At 33.2% G+C, this 17,378-nt stretch overlaps 2 protein-coding genes and 1 long non-coding RNA gene across 4 annotated transcripts; 1 reads left to right on the top strand and 2 right to left on the bottom strand.

The window, feature by feature from the left end:
- The first annotated feature begins 4,649 nt into the window (after positions 1-4,649).
- On the top strand, positions 4,650-6,840 carry LOC141671247 (uncharacterized). The gene is made up of 3 exons (XR_012555023.1): positions 4,650-4,806; positions 5,954-6,101; positions 6,652-6,840. It is a non-coding gene; the product is annotated as an uncharacterized LOC141671247 (long non-coding RNA).
- An 843-nt stretch (positions 6,841-7,683) lies between these two features.
- Positions 7,684-11,803, bottom strand: LOC141671241 (uncharacterized). Its single transcript, XM_074477402.1, has 5 exons — positions 11,134-11,803; positions 10,210-10,428; positions 9,334-9,432; positions 8,340-8,441; positions 7,684-8,220 (listed from the first exon to the last, which is right to left on the bottom strand). Exons 1-5 carry the CDS (start codon positions 11,674-11,676, stop codon positions 7,996-7,998), a joined length of 1,188 nt encoding a protein of 395 aa, XP_074333503.1. The 5' UTR covers positions 11,677-11,803; the 3' UTR covers positions 7,684-7,995.
- Positions 11,804-12,648: 845 nt separating this feature from the next.
- On the bottom strand, positions 12,649-16,835 carry LOC141671227 (uncharacterized protein At4g15545-like). Of its 2 annotated transcripts, XM_074477387.1 has the most exons (10): positions 16,400-16,835; positions 16,215-16,283; positions 15,439-15,492; positions 15,234-15,285; positions 14,668-14,736; positions 14,315-14,575; positions 13,987-14,032; positions 13,339-13,417; positions 13,146-13,234; positions 12,649-13,032 (listed from the first exon to the last, which is right to left on the bottom strand). In XM_074477387.1, the coding sequence occupies exons 1-10, from the start codon at positions 16,670-16,672 to the stop codon at positions 13,026-13,028; spliced, it is 999 nt and encodes a 332-aa protein (XP_074333488.1). In that variant the 5' UTR covers positions 16,673-16,835; the 3' UTR covers positions 12,649-13,025. The 2 variants fall into 2 exon arrangements, with proteins under 2 accessions (XP_074333488.1, XP_074333498.1); XM_074477397.1 differs by lacking the exon at positions 14,668-14,736 and having other exon boundaries at positions 16,400-16,833.
- Positions 16,836-17,378: the final 543 nt, after the last annotated feature.

Here is a 17,378-nt window from a genome sequence, read left to right as displayed (position 1 = left end):
GTATTATCTCCTTTACTCTAATTATATATAAGGATATAATTCTTATGTAGTTATGGTTGGGTTTATTGGCGTTGGATCTATTGAGAACAATTTTGTTGATATTTTTGGTAATCTCACTACAAGAAAAACAGGCTGAGAGAGGCTAAGACAACGGTTTAAAACGTTGCATATATCCCTCGATACTGTTGAGTATTGAGGTGTTGTCTGATATGCATAACAAACAACAGTACCCTTTGTTGTCTGTCATCATCAAGACAACAGCAAGTGCATATAAAACTGTTATTCGAAGGTTGGTATATACAACGATTTTGTCAAAACGGATTGTTGTAAAATATTGTATCAGACTTGTTATATTAATTCTTATATCACAAGAGTTTTTAAAAACTGTTGTCCAACCTCCCAAAATTTGAGAATTTTTTACAACAGTTCACAAAACCGTTGTATGAACCTTGGATTAGATAATGGTTATTGGAGGGTAAAAAAAATCATTGTCTGTTATTTGGGACAAAGATTTTTTTTCCAACTGTTATCTAATTAGTGTTTTCTGATGCAGTTTTTCTTGTACTGTCTGGAAAGCCTTCATCGATTCTGTGGTGGTGGTGATTATTGTAAGAACTCATATTTCACAACCAAAGATTGTTTATACTTTGAGAGTTTACACTTTCAACATGTGGTATCCGGCGTGTAGATAGTTGGGGTACTTTCGACATGTTTATATATGTTATTTGGTATGTATATAGCTGGGGCGCCATTTCTTTCATCTCACTTTATGCGATTGATGTTTTTGAATAATGGGTTAACAATAATTTTTACGTGATATGGTTTATTTTGATGTTGTTGTTTTTAGGATATTGGTGTAGTTAGAATCGTTTGGAATGTCTTTAATTTTGTTTTTAATTTCAAGATTTTTAAATTCAGCATGTTAAACGATCAGAAAACAAATCATCTAATTATTTTTATTATGTTATTTATTTTACAATCCGGTTATATCGATCATTCAGAGTTTGTCACGATTATATAATGTTGAAGTTAATGAAAACGACTTATTATTTTTCAAAAAAATCTTCCATAAAGTTATAATTTTTTAATAACTAGACTTGTAGAGTGTGATTCTTGATAAAAAAATACTAAAATTTTGTGTTGTTATTTAAGTATTAAAAAGTTTAAAAAAAGATTAATTTAATCATATTTCTCATACTTAACCGACCAACTATATATTAAACCTTCCCACAATATGTTTAAAGAAATTGTAGAGCTCCCAATTCTTTTTAAAACTTTTGAAAAAAAAAATGAGATCTTTGATTTGTGATTAGTTGATTTTTTATAAATGTAAATTACCTCATGTGTGTTAATATGAATTCCATCAATTAGAAAATGTCATATGTGTTTTGAAAATTATTTTGATATACTTCCCAACTATTTTTTATTATAATGGTCTAGATGGGACGGGTTATATAAAATTTCTCTTTAACATCATCAGCTTCTATTATTAAAAGAGGACAAGGGGCAAATTGAGCCATTTTAATGACTGTCAAATTACAATTTTTCCTGTTGATAAATTATAAAAATGCCAATTACAATTTTGTCCTTTTATGTTAAAAATTATAAAAATGTCATCCTCATAGCCATTTTAATGGGGGAAAATAAATTCATACGTCCCTGAACTATTGGTGTTTTCTAAAGTAGGTCCCTGAACTAAAGATTCCAATATTAACGTCACTAAACTTTTAAATTTTTTTCACCGCAGTCCTTCCGTCAGTCAACCAGTAACGGACGTTATGTTTTTGCTGACGTGGCATGCGGGTTGAAAAATTTAAAAGTTTAGGGACGTTAATGTTGGAATCTTTAGTTCAGGGACCTACTTTAGAAAACACCAATAGTTCAGGGACGTATGAATTTATTTTCCCAAGCCAAGTTACAATTTTGCCCTTTTATGTTAAAAAATTATAAAAATGCCATCCTCATAACCATTTTAATGGCTGCCAAATTACAATTTTGCCCTTTTATGTTGAAAAATTATAAAAATGCCAATTACAATTTTGCCCTTATATGTTGAAAAATTATTAAAATGCCATCCTCATATAATTTATGTTAAAAATAAGTATAACATTGTATCTCCTAATAATCGAACATCAGACCTCCTAATCATATACCTCCTAATCATATATTTCATGTCACTATCATTGCGCTATATCAATTCTTGAGTTAAATTTAAATTTTTTATTAAATAAGCTGCATCCTCTCTTTTTATCAAAATCATTTTTATTACTTTACTTTTTAAGTAAATAAAATGTTGGTTTATATTATTTATGTGCCTCCTTTTTATTTAGATTTTATAGTTTAATAATAAAATTTTAAAAATAACACCACCTCATATTTGTTTTACTCACCTCATATTCATTTCCAATGTTTCACTCTCACTTCACATTTATAAATTTTTTTAATCAACCCCGATTTGTTTATATATATATACATATATATATATAAGGATGAGATTTATATTTTTTTTATTTTATTAAATAATTTTTTATAAAAATAGTATTTAAAAATTATAATAATTTTAAAATAATCTATAATTTTATTGATCTATTTTTTTACATTATATGTAATATATATTTTTAATTTGTCATTCATTTACATTATAAATTATTTTAATATGATGAATATTAAAAATATGAGATATCATCAATGTTTTATGTATTACGAATTATTAGATTATTTTTATTAAAAAAATGTACTAAAAATATAAAATTATTATTTTTAATTATTCCCCGCATCCCCGTAGGAATCTCCGTTCTGGCGGAGATCAGTAATGAAAAAAAATCTTCGTTTCGGATTTAAGGTGTGTTCGGGGATCAACAGCGGCGATAGTAATCCCCAACCCCGAAATGACCCGATGCATATTCTTACGTATATTTTCAAATATTTTTGTTATGTGATATAGTTCTGATTTCTTTATTAATTAGAATCACATAACTTTAAATAAATATAAAATCTCAAAATTATCGGGATAAGTTAAAATCGAACTGTATGATAAAAAATAAGTTTTCACCACTAAAGTTATCTAATACCGTTTTAAGGATATATACAGAAAAAAAGTAAGACAATCCAGTGAAGGTTAAAATGATCATTTATCGTATTAAAAAATTATTTATGTATAAATGCAAACTCGTTCGAGATACTATTTCAATATATATGGAGACCCGTGACTCGCACAGGCTTTTACGCTAGTTATAAAATGATTTTCCGAATATTTTTTAAAGTAAATTAGAAACAAAGTCATTTTATCTTTTATAAAAACAAGTAAATTTAACAAAATTTGAAATTGTAATTATGGGAAAATAATTAAAAACTGCAAAATGGAAGAATATGGAAAAATACTACCTGCTATAGGCAAGAAATTAAACTCCCCCGTTACCACAAATTATTAGATAAGTAGATAGAGAAGCGTTACTAAAAAAAGACTGACAAAGTTTCCAAGCTTCCGTCAAATATTCTCCCTCCTCTTCTCTCCTCTCCTAGGGTTTGTTTATTTTCAAGTAAATCAAGGGGCTTCCACTGGTTTTTTCCGGTGGAAAGCCCCAACCCTTCATTCTCTTTTGTCCTTATTAATTTCCCTTCAATAAAACCCAATTTTTTGGGTGTTTGCGTGTCTCTCCTTTTGGAGTGTGTGTTTTGTCTCTCCTTTTGGAGTGTTTTGTTATGTTTTTGTTTAATTATGATTGGGTTTATTTCGTGTTGAATCGGTTGAGAACGAGTTTATTGATATTCTTGGTGGTCTGCAAAGCCTGCGTCGAATCTGGAGCGGTGTTAATTATTGCAAGAGCTCACCTTTCACAACCAAAGATTGTTCATCTTTCACGTGTTTACACTTTCGGCATGTCTATAGCTGGTATCCGGCATGTAGATAGCTGGGGTGTTTTCGGCATGTCTATAGCCGGTGTCCGGCAAGTAGATAGCTGTGGTGTCGTTTTTCCAATCTCAGTGATTGGTGTTTTTGAACATTGGGCTAACAATGGTTTTTATGTGATATGGTCAATTGCGATGTTGCTATTTTCAGAGATGTTGGCACAATTTGGATTGCTCGGGATGTCTTTTATTTCGTTTTTAATTTCAAGAATTTTTAAATTCTATGTGTTAAACGATCAGGAAACAAATCATCTAATTGTTTTTAGTATGATATTTGTTTTACCACCTGGTTGTATCGACAGTTGGGGGTTTGTCCCGACTGTATTATATTGAAGTTAATGAAAGTTTTCTGCATTTGTCAAAAAAAAGACTGACAAATTTTCTTGCTCAAAATACTAATATTTCACTCTATGAGTTAATTTCGAAAAGTATAGAGCGGAAGACACTGCACAATTCGAAAGATCGTAGAAATTCAAATTTTTTAGGAGAGTGAAAAAGAAACACTTATTTATTTGCCATTCTTCTTGAAGGAAAAAAAGAATATTACCTTTTTTTTAAATGAAAAAGAAGCCTTCGAATCTTCATAAATAATTTTCAAAAGAAAAAGGAGATATTGTTCTGTATTAAACATAATATATCCGTATTTTTATTATAAGACGGATATAGAAAAGATCGGTATTTCCAGAGAATGCACACACAATGTGCAAAGGACACGGACCCACAAATTAGTGAGCAGAAAATCCTAGGAGGAGGGGGTCCTCTAAAGTCTTTGCATAAAATCTGTACTTTATTACTGCTCCCCCTCATAAATACTCTAGAATAAGACAGTGAGTGTCACTTATCACCTCCCCTCTCCCTCTCTCTCCTCTCTGTCTCTCCTCACAATCAAGAAAAATGGTAACAATTTTTTTTCTTCACCATTGAATTATGTCTTCATTCTTATGTATAAATTTTTATGTTCAATTTCATAGATCAGTCCTTATGAATTATGTACATGCATTCATTGATCTTTTGTCTTTCGGTTGCTTTGTTTTCTTTTATTTGTGTGTTGTGCTATAATTTACATCCGATTAGGGTTTTTGTTTAGATGAATCAAAGGAATTCTGATCTGAATTTCTTGTTTTTGTTTACAAATTGTTGTCTGATTCTGATCTGCAGATATGTGTATGTAACATGTCACAACATGCCTATATCACCTTTCTTTTCTTTTTGTTTTTACCAAAACCCTTGTTTGAAGGATCAATATGTGTTGCATAAAAAATCAAGATTTATTCTATGAAGTTATCTGTACTGTTGAATATTAATATATTGTGGACCTCATAGAAAGATTAATAACAATCAATTTGTTTTCAATATGACATTCTTTGTGCCGAGGTATTAATTAGAGATTTGGTCCATGATAACTAGAGCTTTGTTATGTATTGATCAGTATGCAATGACATATATAGTCCTGGATGAAGTTACAAGGTCATGGTACTTCCCCTGAATTGTGTTTGTGTGTTTTGCTTGCATATTTCGTGAAACCTTTCGCTGAGGTAACTTAAATCGAAAGGTGTTCTTTGTTTAAAACAAGACCAAATTTTTTAATTTGACCGAATCAAATTATACTTGTAGTAGGCCTTTAAGGTGTAAAAATGTTGGTAACTGTGTCTAAGCGGAAACATGATGAGGTTGATAGGTTGAATATAAGATTACTGGCGTTTAGCCTGACGTAGGCAATTCGTTATGCAAATTTGTTTTGTTAGAAATGTGATCCTATTACCGCAAACGATAAAACTTGGATTTAGTCGTTATGCAAATTTGTTTTGTTAGGAATGTGATCTTATTACCGCAAATAATAAAACTTGGTTTTTGCACCATTCTTTATTCGATAGAAATAGATTTGTCTTGACAAATTTAGCCACTGAATATTTTATATAATGTACTACGTATGATCTTATACTAGTTCTAGCGGTATATTTTGGCGATTTGTTGCTCTGCACCATTTATTTCTTTTATATGTTCTTTAAGATGCATGCTGATACAGCTCTTTTAAACATTGCAGACTACCTCCAAGCGCCTCGCAGAAAAGAAGATCGCAAAGTTTGAGGAAAAGATAGCTAGGAGGGGATCGACAGCAACCTCATGGAAGAAGTCACTTACAGCTGAAAACATTGCTATTGCGTTCTTTGCCAGCGTGGTCATTGGCTCATGTATGTTTGATCAATCTATTTACTTATGTCCTGTTATTTGCAGAATATACTCATCTATCAACTTTAAACATAGAGGTAAATGTATATAGGAAATATATCAGTGTTGTTAATTATGAATTCAAGGAAACTTATTATGAAGATGTCACATATAAGTTTTTTCTCTCTAAGATACACTAGACTATTTCATACTCTGATTACGGAGGACACATAGGAAATTGAAATAGAAACATAAATTTGGAAAGCGACAAATAATTGGGTGCATATGGAATGAAGCACTTGTCTGGAAGGTGTTGAAACTAATAGACTGAAGGAAAGGTAGTTCTATACTATAAAAGATCATTGAATTCAAACGATAACACGTGCCACGTGGTGACTTTGATTTCATAAATCTTCAAATTAACCATTAGAAGATGATATTACATGATATTCAGTGCTTATACTTTGGTTTTGACGAATTGGAGTACTCCTTATACTTTGTACAGTATTGATTTAGTAGTACTTGAATGAATAATTCCGTACAATTTACATTCTTTTGTTTTTTGCTTTGCAGTTATCTTCCAGATAATCAAGCTAGCCATGAATGCGGAGTAGAGTAAGGAGATGGCCATGATGTAGATCATTAACAAAGGAAGCTTCTGCCTTAGTGATAGCACATAGTTTTTTTCTTTTTCTGGATCGATGTCATAAGCGAATGTTACCTATCAGATTAAATAATGAAACTTCCGCATTAATGATCTCATACCTATTTTGTTCATTTTTTCTTAATCACTGATGAAAGTATCCTTCAAGAAGGGAGCACTGCAGTAGCATAGCATTGTTTGAGCATGTTTGCGCTAGTATATGTCATGTAATTCATCATATGCAGCAAAAGCGAACCACCATATGCTGCAAGTAATTCACCCCCACTGCTTGAATGAAGCTGGGTACTTGTCAATCATGCAACTTATTCATGAGAGTACAAGAGAAACACCAGTACTGGGGTCGATTTGTAGATGATTATCATAAAAACATGGTTGAAATGTCCATGTAAATCGCTATTATAGTATGGAACACGAGTTAACAGGCACTTTAATTAATGTCGATGTTAGAGGCAACTTTGGTACACAAATTTTGACAGCCATTAACAAGTTATGTGAAACAATGGTTATGTATGCATACATTGTCACAATGAAGCCAACTTTGAATACAGTGTGTAACAACAACATATATGCTGTTGTAACTATGTTACGAAGGTAACAATATCCTGACTAGGACGATTAGATGTACTATAGTTTTGAAACTATGAGCAAACTTTACACTTACAGATTAAACACAACTGAATTCCATTTCATGTTTTTGAAAAAATTTAAGGAATCCGGTCATCCAGAAAAGGGCCAGGGTAGATCAGGTTCAAACATTCGATATACATAGTGTATACAGTCCAGTTGGTTTTCGTTATGGTTTGCAAATGCTTCCTTTAAGAAGAATATTGGATGTGGACAGGTTTTGGCTCTATGTAAATGATCAAAAAATCAAGGCTTCACGGATTCTTTGTAAGGGCTCTACATTACTCTGAATGTAATATTTTGAACAAATAGGTAGATAGAGGAATGGAAAATTTTGTAATGCAAAAGGCCAAGAAGTCATCATAGCTTCTGGTTACACATTTAGTGTACAGATGGAAATAACATAAAAGGCTGATGAATCCTTATTTATGTCCTTAGATTCAGCCTAGCCTACCTAGATAGAACTCTCTCATAATGTAAGATAACACATTAGCCGGATTAGCAAGTATATCAATTTTGCACATCTGTCAATTGATACACCTGCCAAAATAAAAGTTTCTCCCCCATATTTTATTGACTTGAACAGCCAATGATTCAGGTGAATGGAACTATCTGTTTGCCACGACCATTCAGAAAAGTCTATGCTGCATCTGCTTTCCGTATCTTAACTTGGTTTCATCTGATTTTCGAGTTCCTTGGGATGAAGTGTTTTTAGAGTTTGAACATCTACGATAATCTGAACTTTTTGACAACTTCCTACCATTATTATCGAACTCAAGGTCATCACAGGTTCGCATGCTGAAATCAGACAATCCATCATCTTGAGGTGAATAATGGCCGTTCAACTCAAACTCCTACAACATAAAAAAGCTCAATTAGATATTACTCGGGTTAAAAAGGGTAATCAGGTTCATAATCCTCGCAAAATAAGCAGGAAATATTATGGTATCATGAAACTGGTAAGGTTTTGCACCTTGGACTTTGTGGCATAATAAGGTGTTAAGCAGGGATTCAAATCCTTAATCAGCATGTCGTCCAGACTGCCAGAAATTGTTTGGGTGGGGGAGCTGAATTCCTACATAGATTCCAACACAGGTCTTTCAGAATATAAACAAAAACATGTGTGTGATATGTTGCTACAGAACAAGCTTCATATGTAACATCAGAAAAGAAGTGAACAATAGACTGATAACCCAATCTTATATTGAACAAGGTTGAGTTGTAACAGTGAGTTTCTACAATTGCAACAATAAAGTTTAGGGTTTAGGGTTTATAATCACTTGCATCATATGCAGACATAGACTTTTTGAAGGAAAGAAGCAAAGATGAGCCTGGACTATAGCATTGCCTTTTTCCATTCTCTCTATAAAATAGCTGTCCTGAACTATTAGAACCATAACCAAATCAACACTAGAGAATCTCAAAGACCATGAGATCTTAATATGATAGTCCAAGGTTTCATCCCAACTCCTGAGAGCCTTGCAGCTCATGTATGTCTTCGAATCTAATTACAGACCCCCTGTACCTTTTATTTGGTTTTAGATGGACCATCTATCTAAACAGAACAACCTACGTCAATAGGGGATCATATCTTACTGCACATTGCACTTGCAGGAGATAAAGGCTAAAAATAACATGCAACGGAAGGATAATTTTCAATTCAGTTTTACTTTATCGATTTTTCTTCACGTTAAAACCAATAGACTTTATCATAGCAACTATGATTACTTATGTAGATATTTCTTGTAAAAACCAATACTATTAGTAACTAATAGGCTTAGAGGCAGGTGGTACTGTGGTAGTTGTGTGAGATGCATGCATAGACAAATGCTACCATGCTTTTTCAATTGAAGGGGCATTATGCTTTTACATGACAAAAAAGGACTCACAAAAAAAAGGAACTTTCTATATGACAGATACTCTAGCACATGCTAATTACTTGGCATGTTCTTTAAATATGGTATTACCAGAGAATTAGCTGCTGCTTCTTGATTATTCATTGGTGTCCTTGGAGGACTATCGTCTTCTTCGTACCATTCCCTGGAAGAATATTTATCTGCCTTTACCTGATTACAAAAGTAAATTTCCACAAATATTTGTCATGTGCCACGTCTCTTTATTTCAATTAACTAAGCACTGCAGAAGATACAAAGATTTGGTACTAGTCTGATAATTGCCTTCCTGGCTATATCTTGTTAGATATGCAGCTTTAACTTAATATAACAGAAATATGGATATACTTCAAACAAATCGCTGTTTAATCGGAAAATACAAGAACATAACAATGATACATAAGATTGGAAAAGTCAATTTCCTCAAATTAACACCTTACCTTCCTAGCCTGTAGTTGAAGTGTTCATAGTAAACTGATTAGTACAAACAATTGAATTAACTAATTAAAAGTAGCACTCAAATAAACAAGTAGCCATCAGAAACAATTTATTATTTGCACATAAGAAATCAGCAATCAAATAAACAAGTAGCGATCAAATCATCAAACATGTTAGTAGTTTTAGAAAACAGCTTTAAAATATACACCAAAAACAACAAAATGCTCCAAAGGAATCACATAATTGTTCCCATCAGAAACTTCTGATCAAGTTAAAGGAAAACTTCTGATCAAGTAAACAATAAGCATTATTATTCATATGTAACTATGCGCAGTCCAGACATCATTAAATATGAGCTAACAATTTTAAACAAGCGTGCAACACATCCTTTAAAACCCAACAAATATAGCGTAACATAACATAATCCACAAAAAACTTCACAGATGACTAGAAATATTTTCGAGTTATAACAATGAAATGATGTGTTTCAGGAATAGAGTTAACACTAATTACCTCTTTGAGATCCTCAGCGAGATAGTGAAGTTGACCGGTAAGAGAGGTAACCTGCCTCTGCAAACTTGGAATAAGTTGCTTTGCCTGTTTCAGTTCAGAACCCTGCTTCTCCAAAAGATCCTGAAGTTGCGAACCCAGAACATCAGGGAATAGAATGGCAGTCTTTAACGACTTTATCTCTTCCCTTTGCTTTAGACACAAATCCTTTAACTTCTCAACCTGCAACACACAAGTAGTTGCTATCAAATTACATAAAAACAAGAACTGACAACTTCCTAAAACTAAAAACAGGAAATGACATTCTCCTAATCCTTAATTTAAGCACAACACTAAACCAAAATACTACAATAAGGCTAAGGTCATTTGCAAATGTATTTCCACACTTTCAAATTCTTGAAATTGAATATTATGAAACTCATCAACAAGAAACAAAAACAAGTGTGTGTGTGTGTGTGTCACTGTATCACTTAAAAATGCATCAACTAGCTAAGATATCACACCTCCCAACACAACTTACCAGATACAAAGAAAGGAAAAGTATATATGTATGTAAGACTTAATTTAAGCATAACACAAGTACACAACCAATTTAGAATAATGGCCTCTCAACTATAACTTATGGCTTTCATTATAGAAAGGCTACAACAAGTCTTTAACCATTAACCAGATAAATTACAACACTTCTTAATTCCTGATTTTTCTAATCATCATTTATAGTAATGTATGTACTCAATCAGTAAAAGAGAACGGTACCATGGCATTAAAGCCCAATATTCTCAAAGGCATCTATTTCGGACACTAATCGACACAACCATTACACACACAACATCATTCTCATTTCTTGAACTTGGGAAAATCATTATATCACACAACAAAAATACAAATGTGCGTATAATTTACTAAATTAGTAAAGAAGAATAGTACCTCTCGATTCCTCTCCTCAACAACCAACTTAAGTTCCACAATCTCCAACTCCAAATCCTTATTCTGAGTCAAAAGCTCCCTCTCACTCCTCAAAACCATCCCTAAACTCCTCGTATTTGCCTTCACTTCCGTTAAAGCCTTCACCTTTTCCCCTTCACTCCCCTTCCCAAACAACTTCTTCCCTAACCCTCCTCCAAAACTCCCCCCTTTCTTCCCATTTTTCTTCAAATCCTCCTTTAAATTCTCCGCAACGACAAACAACTCCCCTCGATACTCCTTCCCTAGTCCCCCTTTCGGCTTTTTCTCCATCAATTTCTTCACCATTGTGCTCAAGCTCTGATCTTTCTTGGTTTTCGATAAGGCCATAGACGATAATTGAGCATCAGGGGGATTGCGGTGTGAATTTGAGCTTCCGGTCACGAGACGTTTGAGAGAGGAGGAATGTGGTTTGGATTTGGATTTGGATTTAAGTTCAGTGGAGGAAGAAGGATCGGATTGAGCAGAAGATCGAGAAGTTGCGAAAGAAGTGTATCGAGTCGACATTCGAGATGTTGTCGATGTTTTTAGGGTTAGTGTTTGAATTATGTAGAGTGATTTTGAATTTGGGAGTGGAGAAAGGGAGGATTTAAGATTAAGACAGCTTTTTGTGGGGAGGGATGTAAAAAGATGGTTTTGGTTTTGGGGGTAATAATTTGAATTTAAAGTTTTGAGCGGTATTTTCATGTCATGTGTAATAATTTAGCCTCCACCCATCGTAATCATTGCCTTTTTTTATATTAAAAGAATAGCTATGTATTTAATTTAATTTCAGATTTGCAATCAGGGACAGACAAATGAACCCAATTTGGTGGGATTCAAGATTACTTTGTTCAGGTTTTGTTTTTTTTTTTTTTTTGTTTTTCGATCAAATTTCGATGGGTAGATAAATCTCACATTGTGACCAAGTAATTATATTCTTACTCTTATAAAAAAATTTATAATGCTGTTCATCTTTACATAAACGAACGAACTTACATTTTCTACTAATTTTTTTTAGATCCAAGGAAGCAGATTTATTCTCAAAAAAAGGAAGCAGATTATTCCTTCTTTATTTATTTGACAAATAGGTCCAGATTATTTTACTATGGTAAAAGTAAATTTAGAAAACACGGAATTATCTAAAGAACCAATTGCAGTCTAGATCTAGATAGTAGAATCAATATATGGTGAAAGAACAGTTATTGATTGATGGGAAAAAAAGATGTGAAGAAAGGCCAACAATAATATGAATCCACCGTTATAGAATATGAGTTTAAGGCTAACACATTAGTATTTTCAGGCATTCTATCGTTCATTCCTAATATCACCTTCATGAAAAACCAGGCGTAGACACCAAAAAATCCTTCCCTTTGTGTACTTAACAAGCATCTCTTGTCGTCCCAACCAGATGTTGGGTTCGATTCTCGCTCACCCACGACATTTAAACATATACTCATTTGTTGCTCACCCACAACATTTGTTAGGAACATATACTCATTTGTTGCAAGGCGCCAAGGCATATAAACTTAATTAGTAAAAAAACAGATATCTCCACCATGGTGAAGTCATGAAATTCACACAAACATCTTAATATGCCTTTGAAAGAATTCTAATTTACATCAAGCTCCACAATAAAGCATGATCATGCTAGAGCCATTCAGCATCTCGGAAGCGAGACATTAACATCTTATAAAACTAATTCAATATGTAATGTAGCATACAAGTTAATCAAGCCTTGATACAAGATCCTCCTATTGAAGCAGAATAAATGATTTTAGCCTTAAGCTGTCCCTTGTAGCTGGTCGGGAGGACTACATGCTCAAATGAATATGCTAGTTCTACACGGGGAAACTGTTTCTCATAATTGCTCCGAATCAACTCCTGAAACATATTTATAGAATACGTTTGCAAAAGTTTGGACACGGAAAGAGAAGACAAAAACCAAATGTAAGAGATTTGATTGAGTAATTAAAGATGACACCAGAAAAGATTACTTGGTGTTCCGATTAAGTAATCCTTGAAATAGCAAATAAAGATCTTTATTATCTGTTCCAAAAATCTCTTCTGCCTTTCTCAATGTTTCCTGAAATAAAAAGATACATATAATTGTCGGTTAATTTGAAAAAGCAACAGTAACACACTTCAACCGAGTTTATAGAATGGTAGAATCTAAAGTTCAGTAATCACCTCACGAGTTTGCTTTTGAGCATTCAGTTCCTTTATGTTTGCAAGGAAAGCACTGAACTGTTCATATGACAAACGACTCCTGCATCCACGCCATTAAAACAGTCAATAATAATCCCATTAGGGTGTCACAAAATAACATTCCAGTTCCACAATTTGATTTCATTTCGTTCCAATTTATTGATTAAATTATGAGTACTCAGACTTTGTCATAAACCACAAATACAATACTTAAAAACCAAAAAAAATATCATGCAGAACATTATAAGTAGGACGTAATATGAAATTCTGCATTAATTTGAATTTAATTTAAGAATATTACAATTGCCAATTGACACTGAGGAAGACTCCTATTATGTGAAAGAGGAATGACTATAATTAAAATTAATTGCTACACTCACCTAAACTGGCTGCTTCAAACAATCAAGTCAAAGGTGTGACGAATAATAAGAAATCTATTATGTCTAGTACATTTGCTTTGATTTCGATAAAAAGATGGATCAAACTTTTTGACACACAGCTTTTATTCAATGACCGGACCAGTATTAATAATAGGGAGGAACGAACATAACATTTATTTCATGATATCTGCAGAGTTACTAACATTGGAAATACTGACTAGCAATTAGAAAATTAATAGTGACGACTAACCTCGCTTGCCGAAAGAACTCCTTTCCATCAATCCGAGGTGTGCGTGCTTAAAAATTCAGAGAACAGAAGAGGTTAGATACAATAGAAACAAAGTGATTAACCAACTAATAGGAGTCAAAATTGAATATTTAGAAAATCTTATTATATTAATATCAATAACCAGGTAGCTGCATTATAGTTTCAAGTATCTACCACTTTGGCTGCTTAAAGAGGGCATGCAAATTAGTAATAAATACAAGACAACTAAAAAATCACAAAAGGCCTACTTGTACTTTTTAGCTCCTTATTACTAAAACTAGCTGAATACACACACACACACACTGAACACCTGTTGTGGAGCGACCACGAGGAGGCGAACTTGCAGCTGATGATTGTTGGCTTGATGGGTACCAAGAAGACAGTGATGCTCGTCCATCATACTGCGATTTTGTTGGTGAAGTGGCCCCGGAGATTATCTGAGGAGATTCCATAGAAGAATACCTTCTGGGTGAACCATTTGTTGAATATACTTTTGGAGTAGCAGTTGGAGTAAGCCGGGGTGTAATATATGATGGAGTCAATGGAACTCTTTGGCCAGTTGGCACCAAGGCTGTGATCGAAAATGTACAATGGCTCATTAATATTGTCAAGACAGCAATACCAGACTATTGTTAAAAATATCACTGAAATTACTGCAGGTACCATCCGTTATAGTGCTACTATCTGTAGATCCGCTTAAAGAACGTTGTATCATGTAGCCATTATTCTCCTCTGTAAAGAGATAAGTATAAGGATAACAGTGACTACCATGTGACCAAGAAGGCAACTAAAAATCTAGTCCAAGATATGGTAAGTCAGTTTTAGTCAGTTATATTGAGTACATACGCTCATCGAGTATGCATTATGCTTTCCCATCTCTGTCTTGGAACTAGAAAAGAGTATTTAAACTGAAGTACTCAACCCTTCCTATAATTCTATATATGAATGAAAAGTTAATATTGAAAGACGCCTAACTAATTATGTCCTCACATTAAATTTGCATCCACGTAAAGCTAAAATTCTTAATGGATTGTGATTAGCTTACTAATGAATAATAATTGAGGCTATGTTTGACACAGGGAATATAAGTTTTTTAAAAACACAATGCTTCCCACAAGATAACATTTTTTTAAAATAATTCTAAACTGTAACGTAAACGTAAACATAACAGTTATATGCATCACCCATAGTGAAAGAATAAATTTAAATTAAACTATCAATTGATTTACCTGTAGTAGGATAGGCTTTGGGAATCTGTTCTATGTCAACAGTTTCAGCTTGCTAAAGAAAAGACCATAAGTTTATTAGCACAATTGTAAAATCAAATTAGCTGTCGATGATAAGCTGTAAAGATCTTAAAAAGGCATTAATTAAATAAAGGGAACTGTATTGGGAAAGACAAGTGAAGTTCTAAAACGTCTGAGTGTCCCTTACAGATGAATCATCTTCACTCAGTGATTGCATCAATTGTCGTTTGAATGTCTCCAACTGCCAAGAGGAAATAAAGTGCAAAGTGATATGCCAAGTATTAGTCTAGAGGTTCTAAAACTACCACCAAATGTCGACAGAAAAAAATGAGGAGAATCTAACAGTCATTCAGGGGTAAACACAAGGGCTAGAATGAGATGACAAAATATTAATACAATATATAAATATATACATTTTAGCAAAATTATTGGAAATGACATAGAATTTAATATCAAGAATTCAAGATGATATTAGAGGTATGATGACAATGTAAGCATCCTAAGCATGAAAGCAGAAGTCAGAATCCCCTGTTCGATATATAATAACTATATAAAGGGGGTATTTACTAGAAGTTGTTAAGTGCTTAAGCACACATTTCAATGACATATAAACAACATAATATTATTAAAGAAACTAGAGTCTTCTCTTCTCAAATTCGTGATAATAAACTCAATATCTAACAACATCCAGCAGAATACGGGTTCCAAAACATACCTTAGCAACTAAACCAACTTTTAAGCGGCATGTAAACCAACTAGTCACATCAGCACAGGGTAATTAAAAATTACAATGAAGAACATCCGTAATTATTCCGAACCCCGATTTATATAATTCCAGGTACATCTACAAATGCCTCTTTTACTTAAATTCCAAATCATAATCACAAAAATTAAAAACATAAACACGTACTCACTAACAAACACCCAAAATAAAACCTTTCCACAACCACAACAAATCCTCACCTTAGCTAAATCGCGACTCAGCTTCTTCGCAGTCATCGCAAACGAATCACGCTCCCTCACCAATTTCATCTTCACCAAACACAACCAAATCAACAAAACTAAACACAAAAACTAAATTAACTAAACAGCAATTGATTAACACAAACAATTAAACTAAACACTTATAAATAAACACAACTACATACATTATCTTCAGTGGCAATTCTGAGCTGAACTTGCACATCCTGACACGCATCTTCAAGCTCCGCAACTCTCTCCTGCAACTTCACAATAACCTTATCCTTCTCACTCAAACTCTGCTTCAACCTCCCCGTATCGTTCTCGAGGTTCGACACGCGTGACGCAATCGCCATCGACGTTATCTTACGAGCCAAATCGAGCTGATCATACGGATCCGTTGGAATCACCGATAAAATCTCGTCCGGTAAGTTAAAATCGTGCCCTAAATTCTCAGACATTTCGAACCCTAGAAAAATAAAAAATTAAAATAATTGAGAAATGAAATGAAATTTGGGGGATTTGAAGAGCGGAGGGGCTTTGGAATAATCGAATAAAAAAGGGGGGCGGTGGGTGGGCAGGTTTTGTTAAAAGTTGAAATGTATTCGAGTGTTGAATTTTGTATGTTGTGGTTGTGTTATGTGTGTAAGTGTATTTTATTTAATTTTTGGGTGTGAATGTCGTTTTCGGAATTTTAAAATGTTTTCGATTTCCCTCCCAATGTTGCGAGAAAGGCTGCTCTCATTTTTTTAATAGATTGGTTGTGGTGGGGGCTCCATTTTTGGTAAATCGACACAGCCATGGGGCAAGTTGTTGTATGTTTTTTGGTTGCCTTACTGAAGCGTATCGGGGTGATTTTCGAGTTTTTTTATCACGACAAAAATTAGTCTTTAATTAAGTGTTAGAATACTTTTTTTCGGAGTTTTAAGAATTTAACCGGGACGAATGGAATTATAAATTTTATGTTTTTGTAAGTGAATATTCTTTTTGATATATATTCTACGGGGTGTTGCATTTCAAGGGGAAAAAAATCATATCTAAATTTAAATATTATGTATTGTTTGGTTCCTCGTAGTATGGGTAATATTCAATATCTTGTGGCTTAACTTTTTAACTGGCATATTTAATAATGGTATAGAATACATGGCATCAATATTATTGTCAAAA

This window comes from Apium graveolens, chromosome 1 (genome assembly GCF_009905375.1).
Source record: "Apium graveolens cultivar Ventura chromosome 1, ASM990537v1, whole genome shotgun sequence".
In the NCBI taxonomy this organism is placed as follows: Eukaryota; Viridiplantae; Streptophyta; class Magnoliopsida; order Apiales; family Apiaceae; genus Apium; species Apium graveolens.
This window is presented reverse-complemented; position numbering and strand designations above follow the sequence as displayed.

Excerpts from the sequence above, each read along its gene's own strand:
- LOC141671241 (XM_074477402.1), bottom strand. The coding sequence starts at position 11,676 with ATGTCGACTCGATACACTTCTTTCGCAACTTCTCGATCTTCTGCTCAA. Across the intron at positions 10,429-11,133 it reads TTGAGGAGAGGAATCGAGAG|GTTGAGAAGTTAAAGGATTT; the intron begins GTACTATTCTTC and ends TGTGTGTTGCAG. Across the intron at positions 9,433-10,209 it reads TCGCTGAGGATCTCAAAGAG|GTAAAGGCAGATAAATATTC; the intron begins GTAATTAGTGTT and ends TTTTGTAATCAG.
- LOC141671227 (XM_074477387.1), bottom strand. The coding sequence starts at position 16,672 with ATGTCTGAGAATTTAGGGCACGATTTTAACTTACCGGACGAGATTTTA. Across the intron at positions 16,284-16,399 it reads GAATTGCCACTGAAGATAAT|ATGAAATTGGTGAGGGAGCG; the intron begins GTATGTAGTTGT and ends TGTTTGGTGAAG. Across the intron at positions 14,737-15,233 it reads CAAAGCCTATCCTACTACAG|AGGAGAATAATGGCTACATG; the intron begins GTAAATCAATTG and ends ATCTCTTTACAG.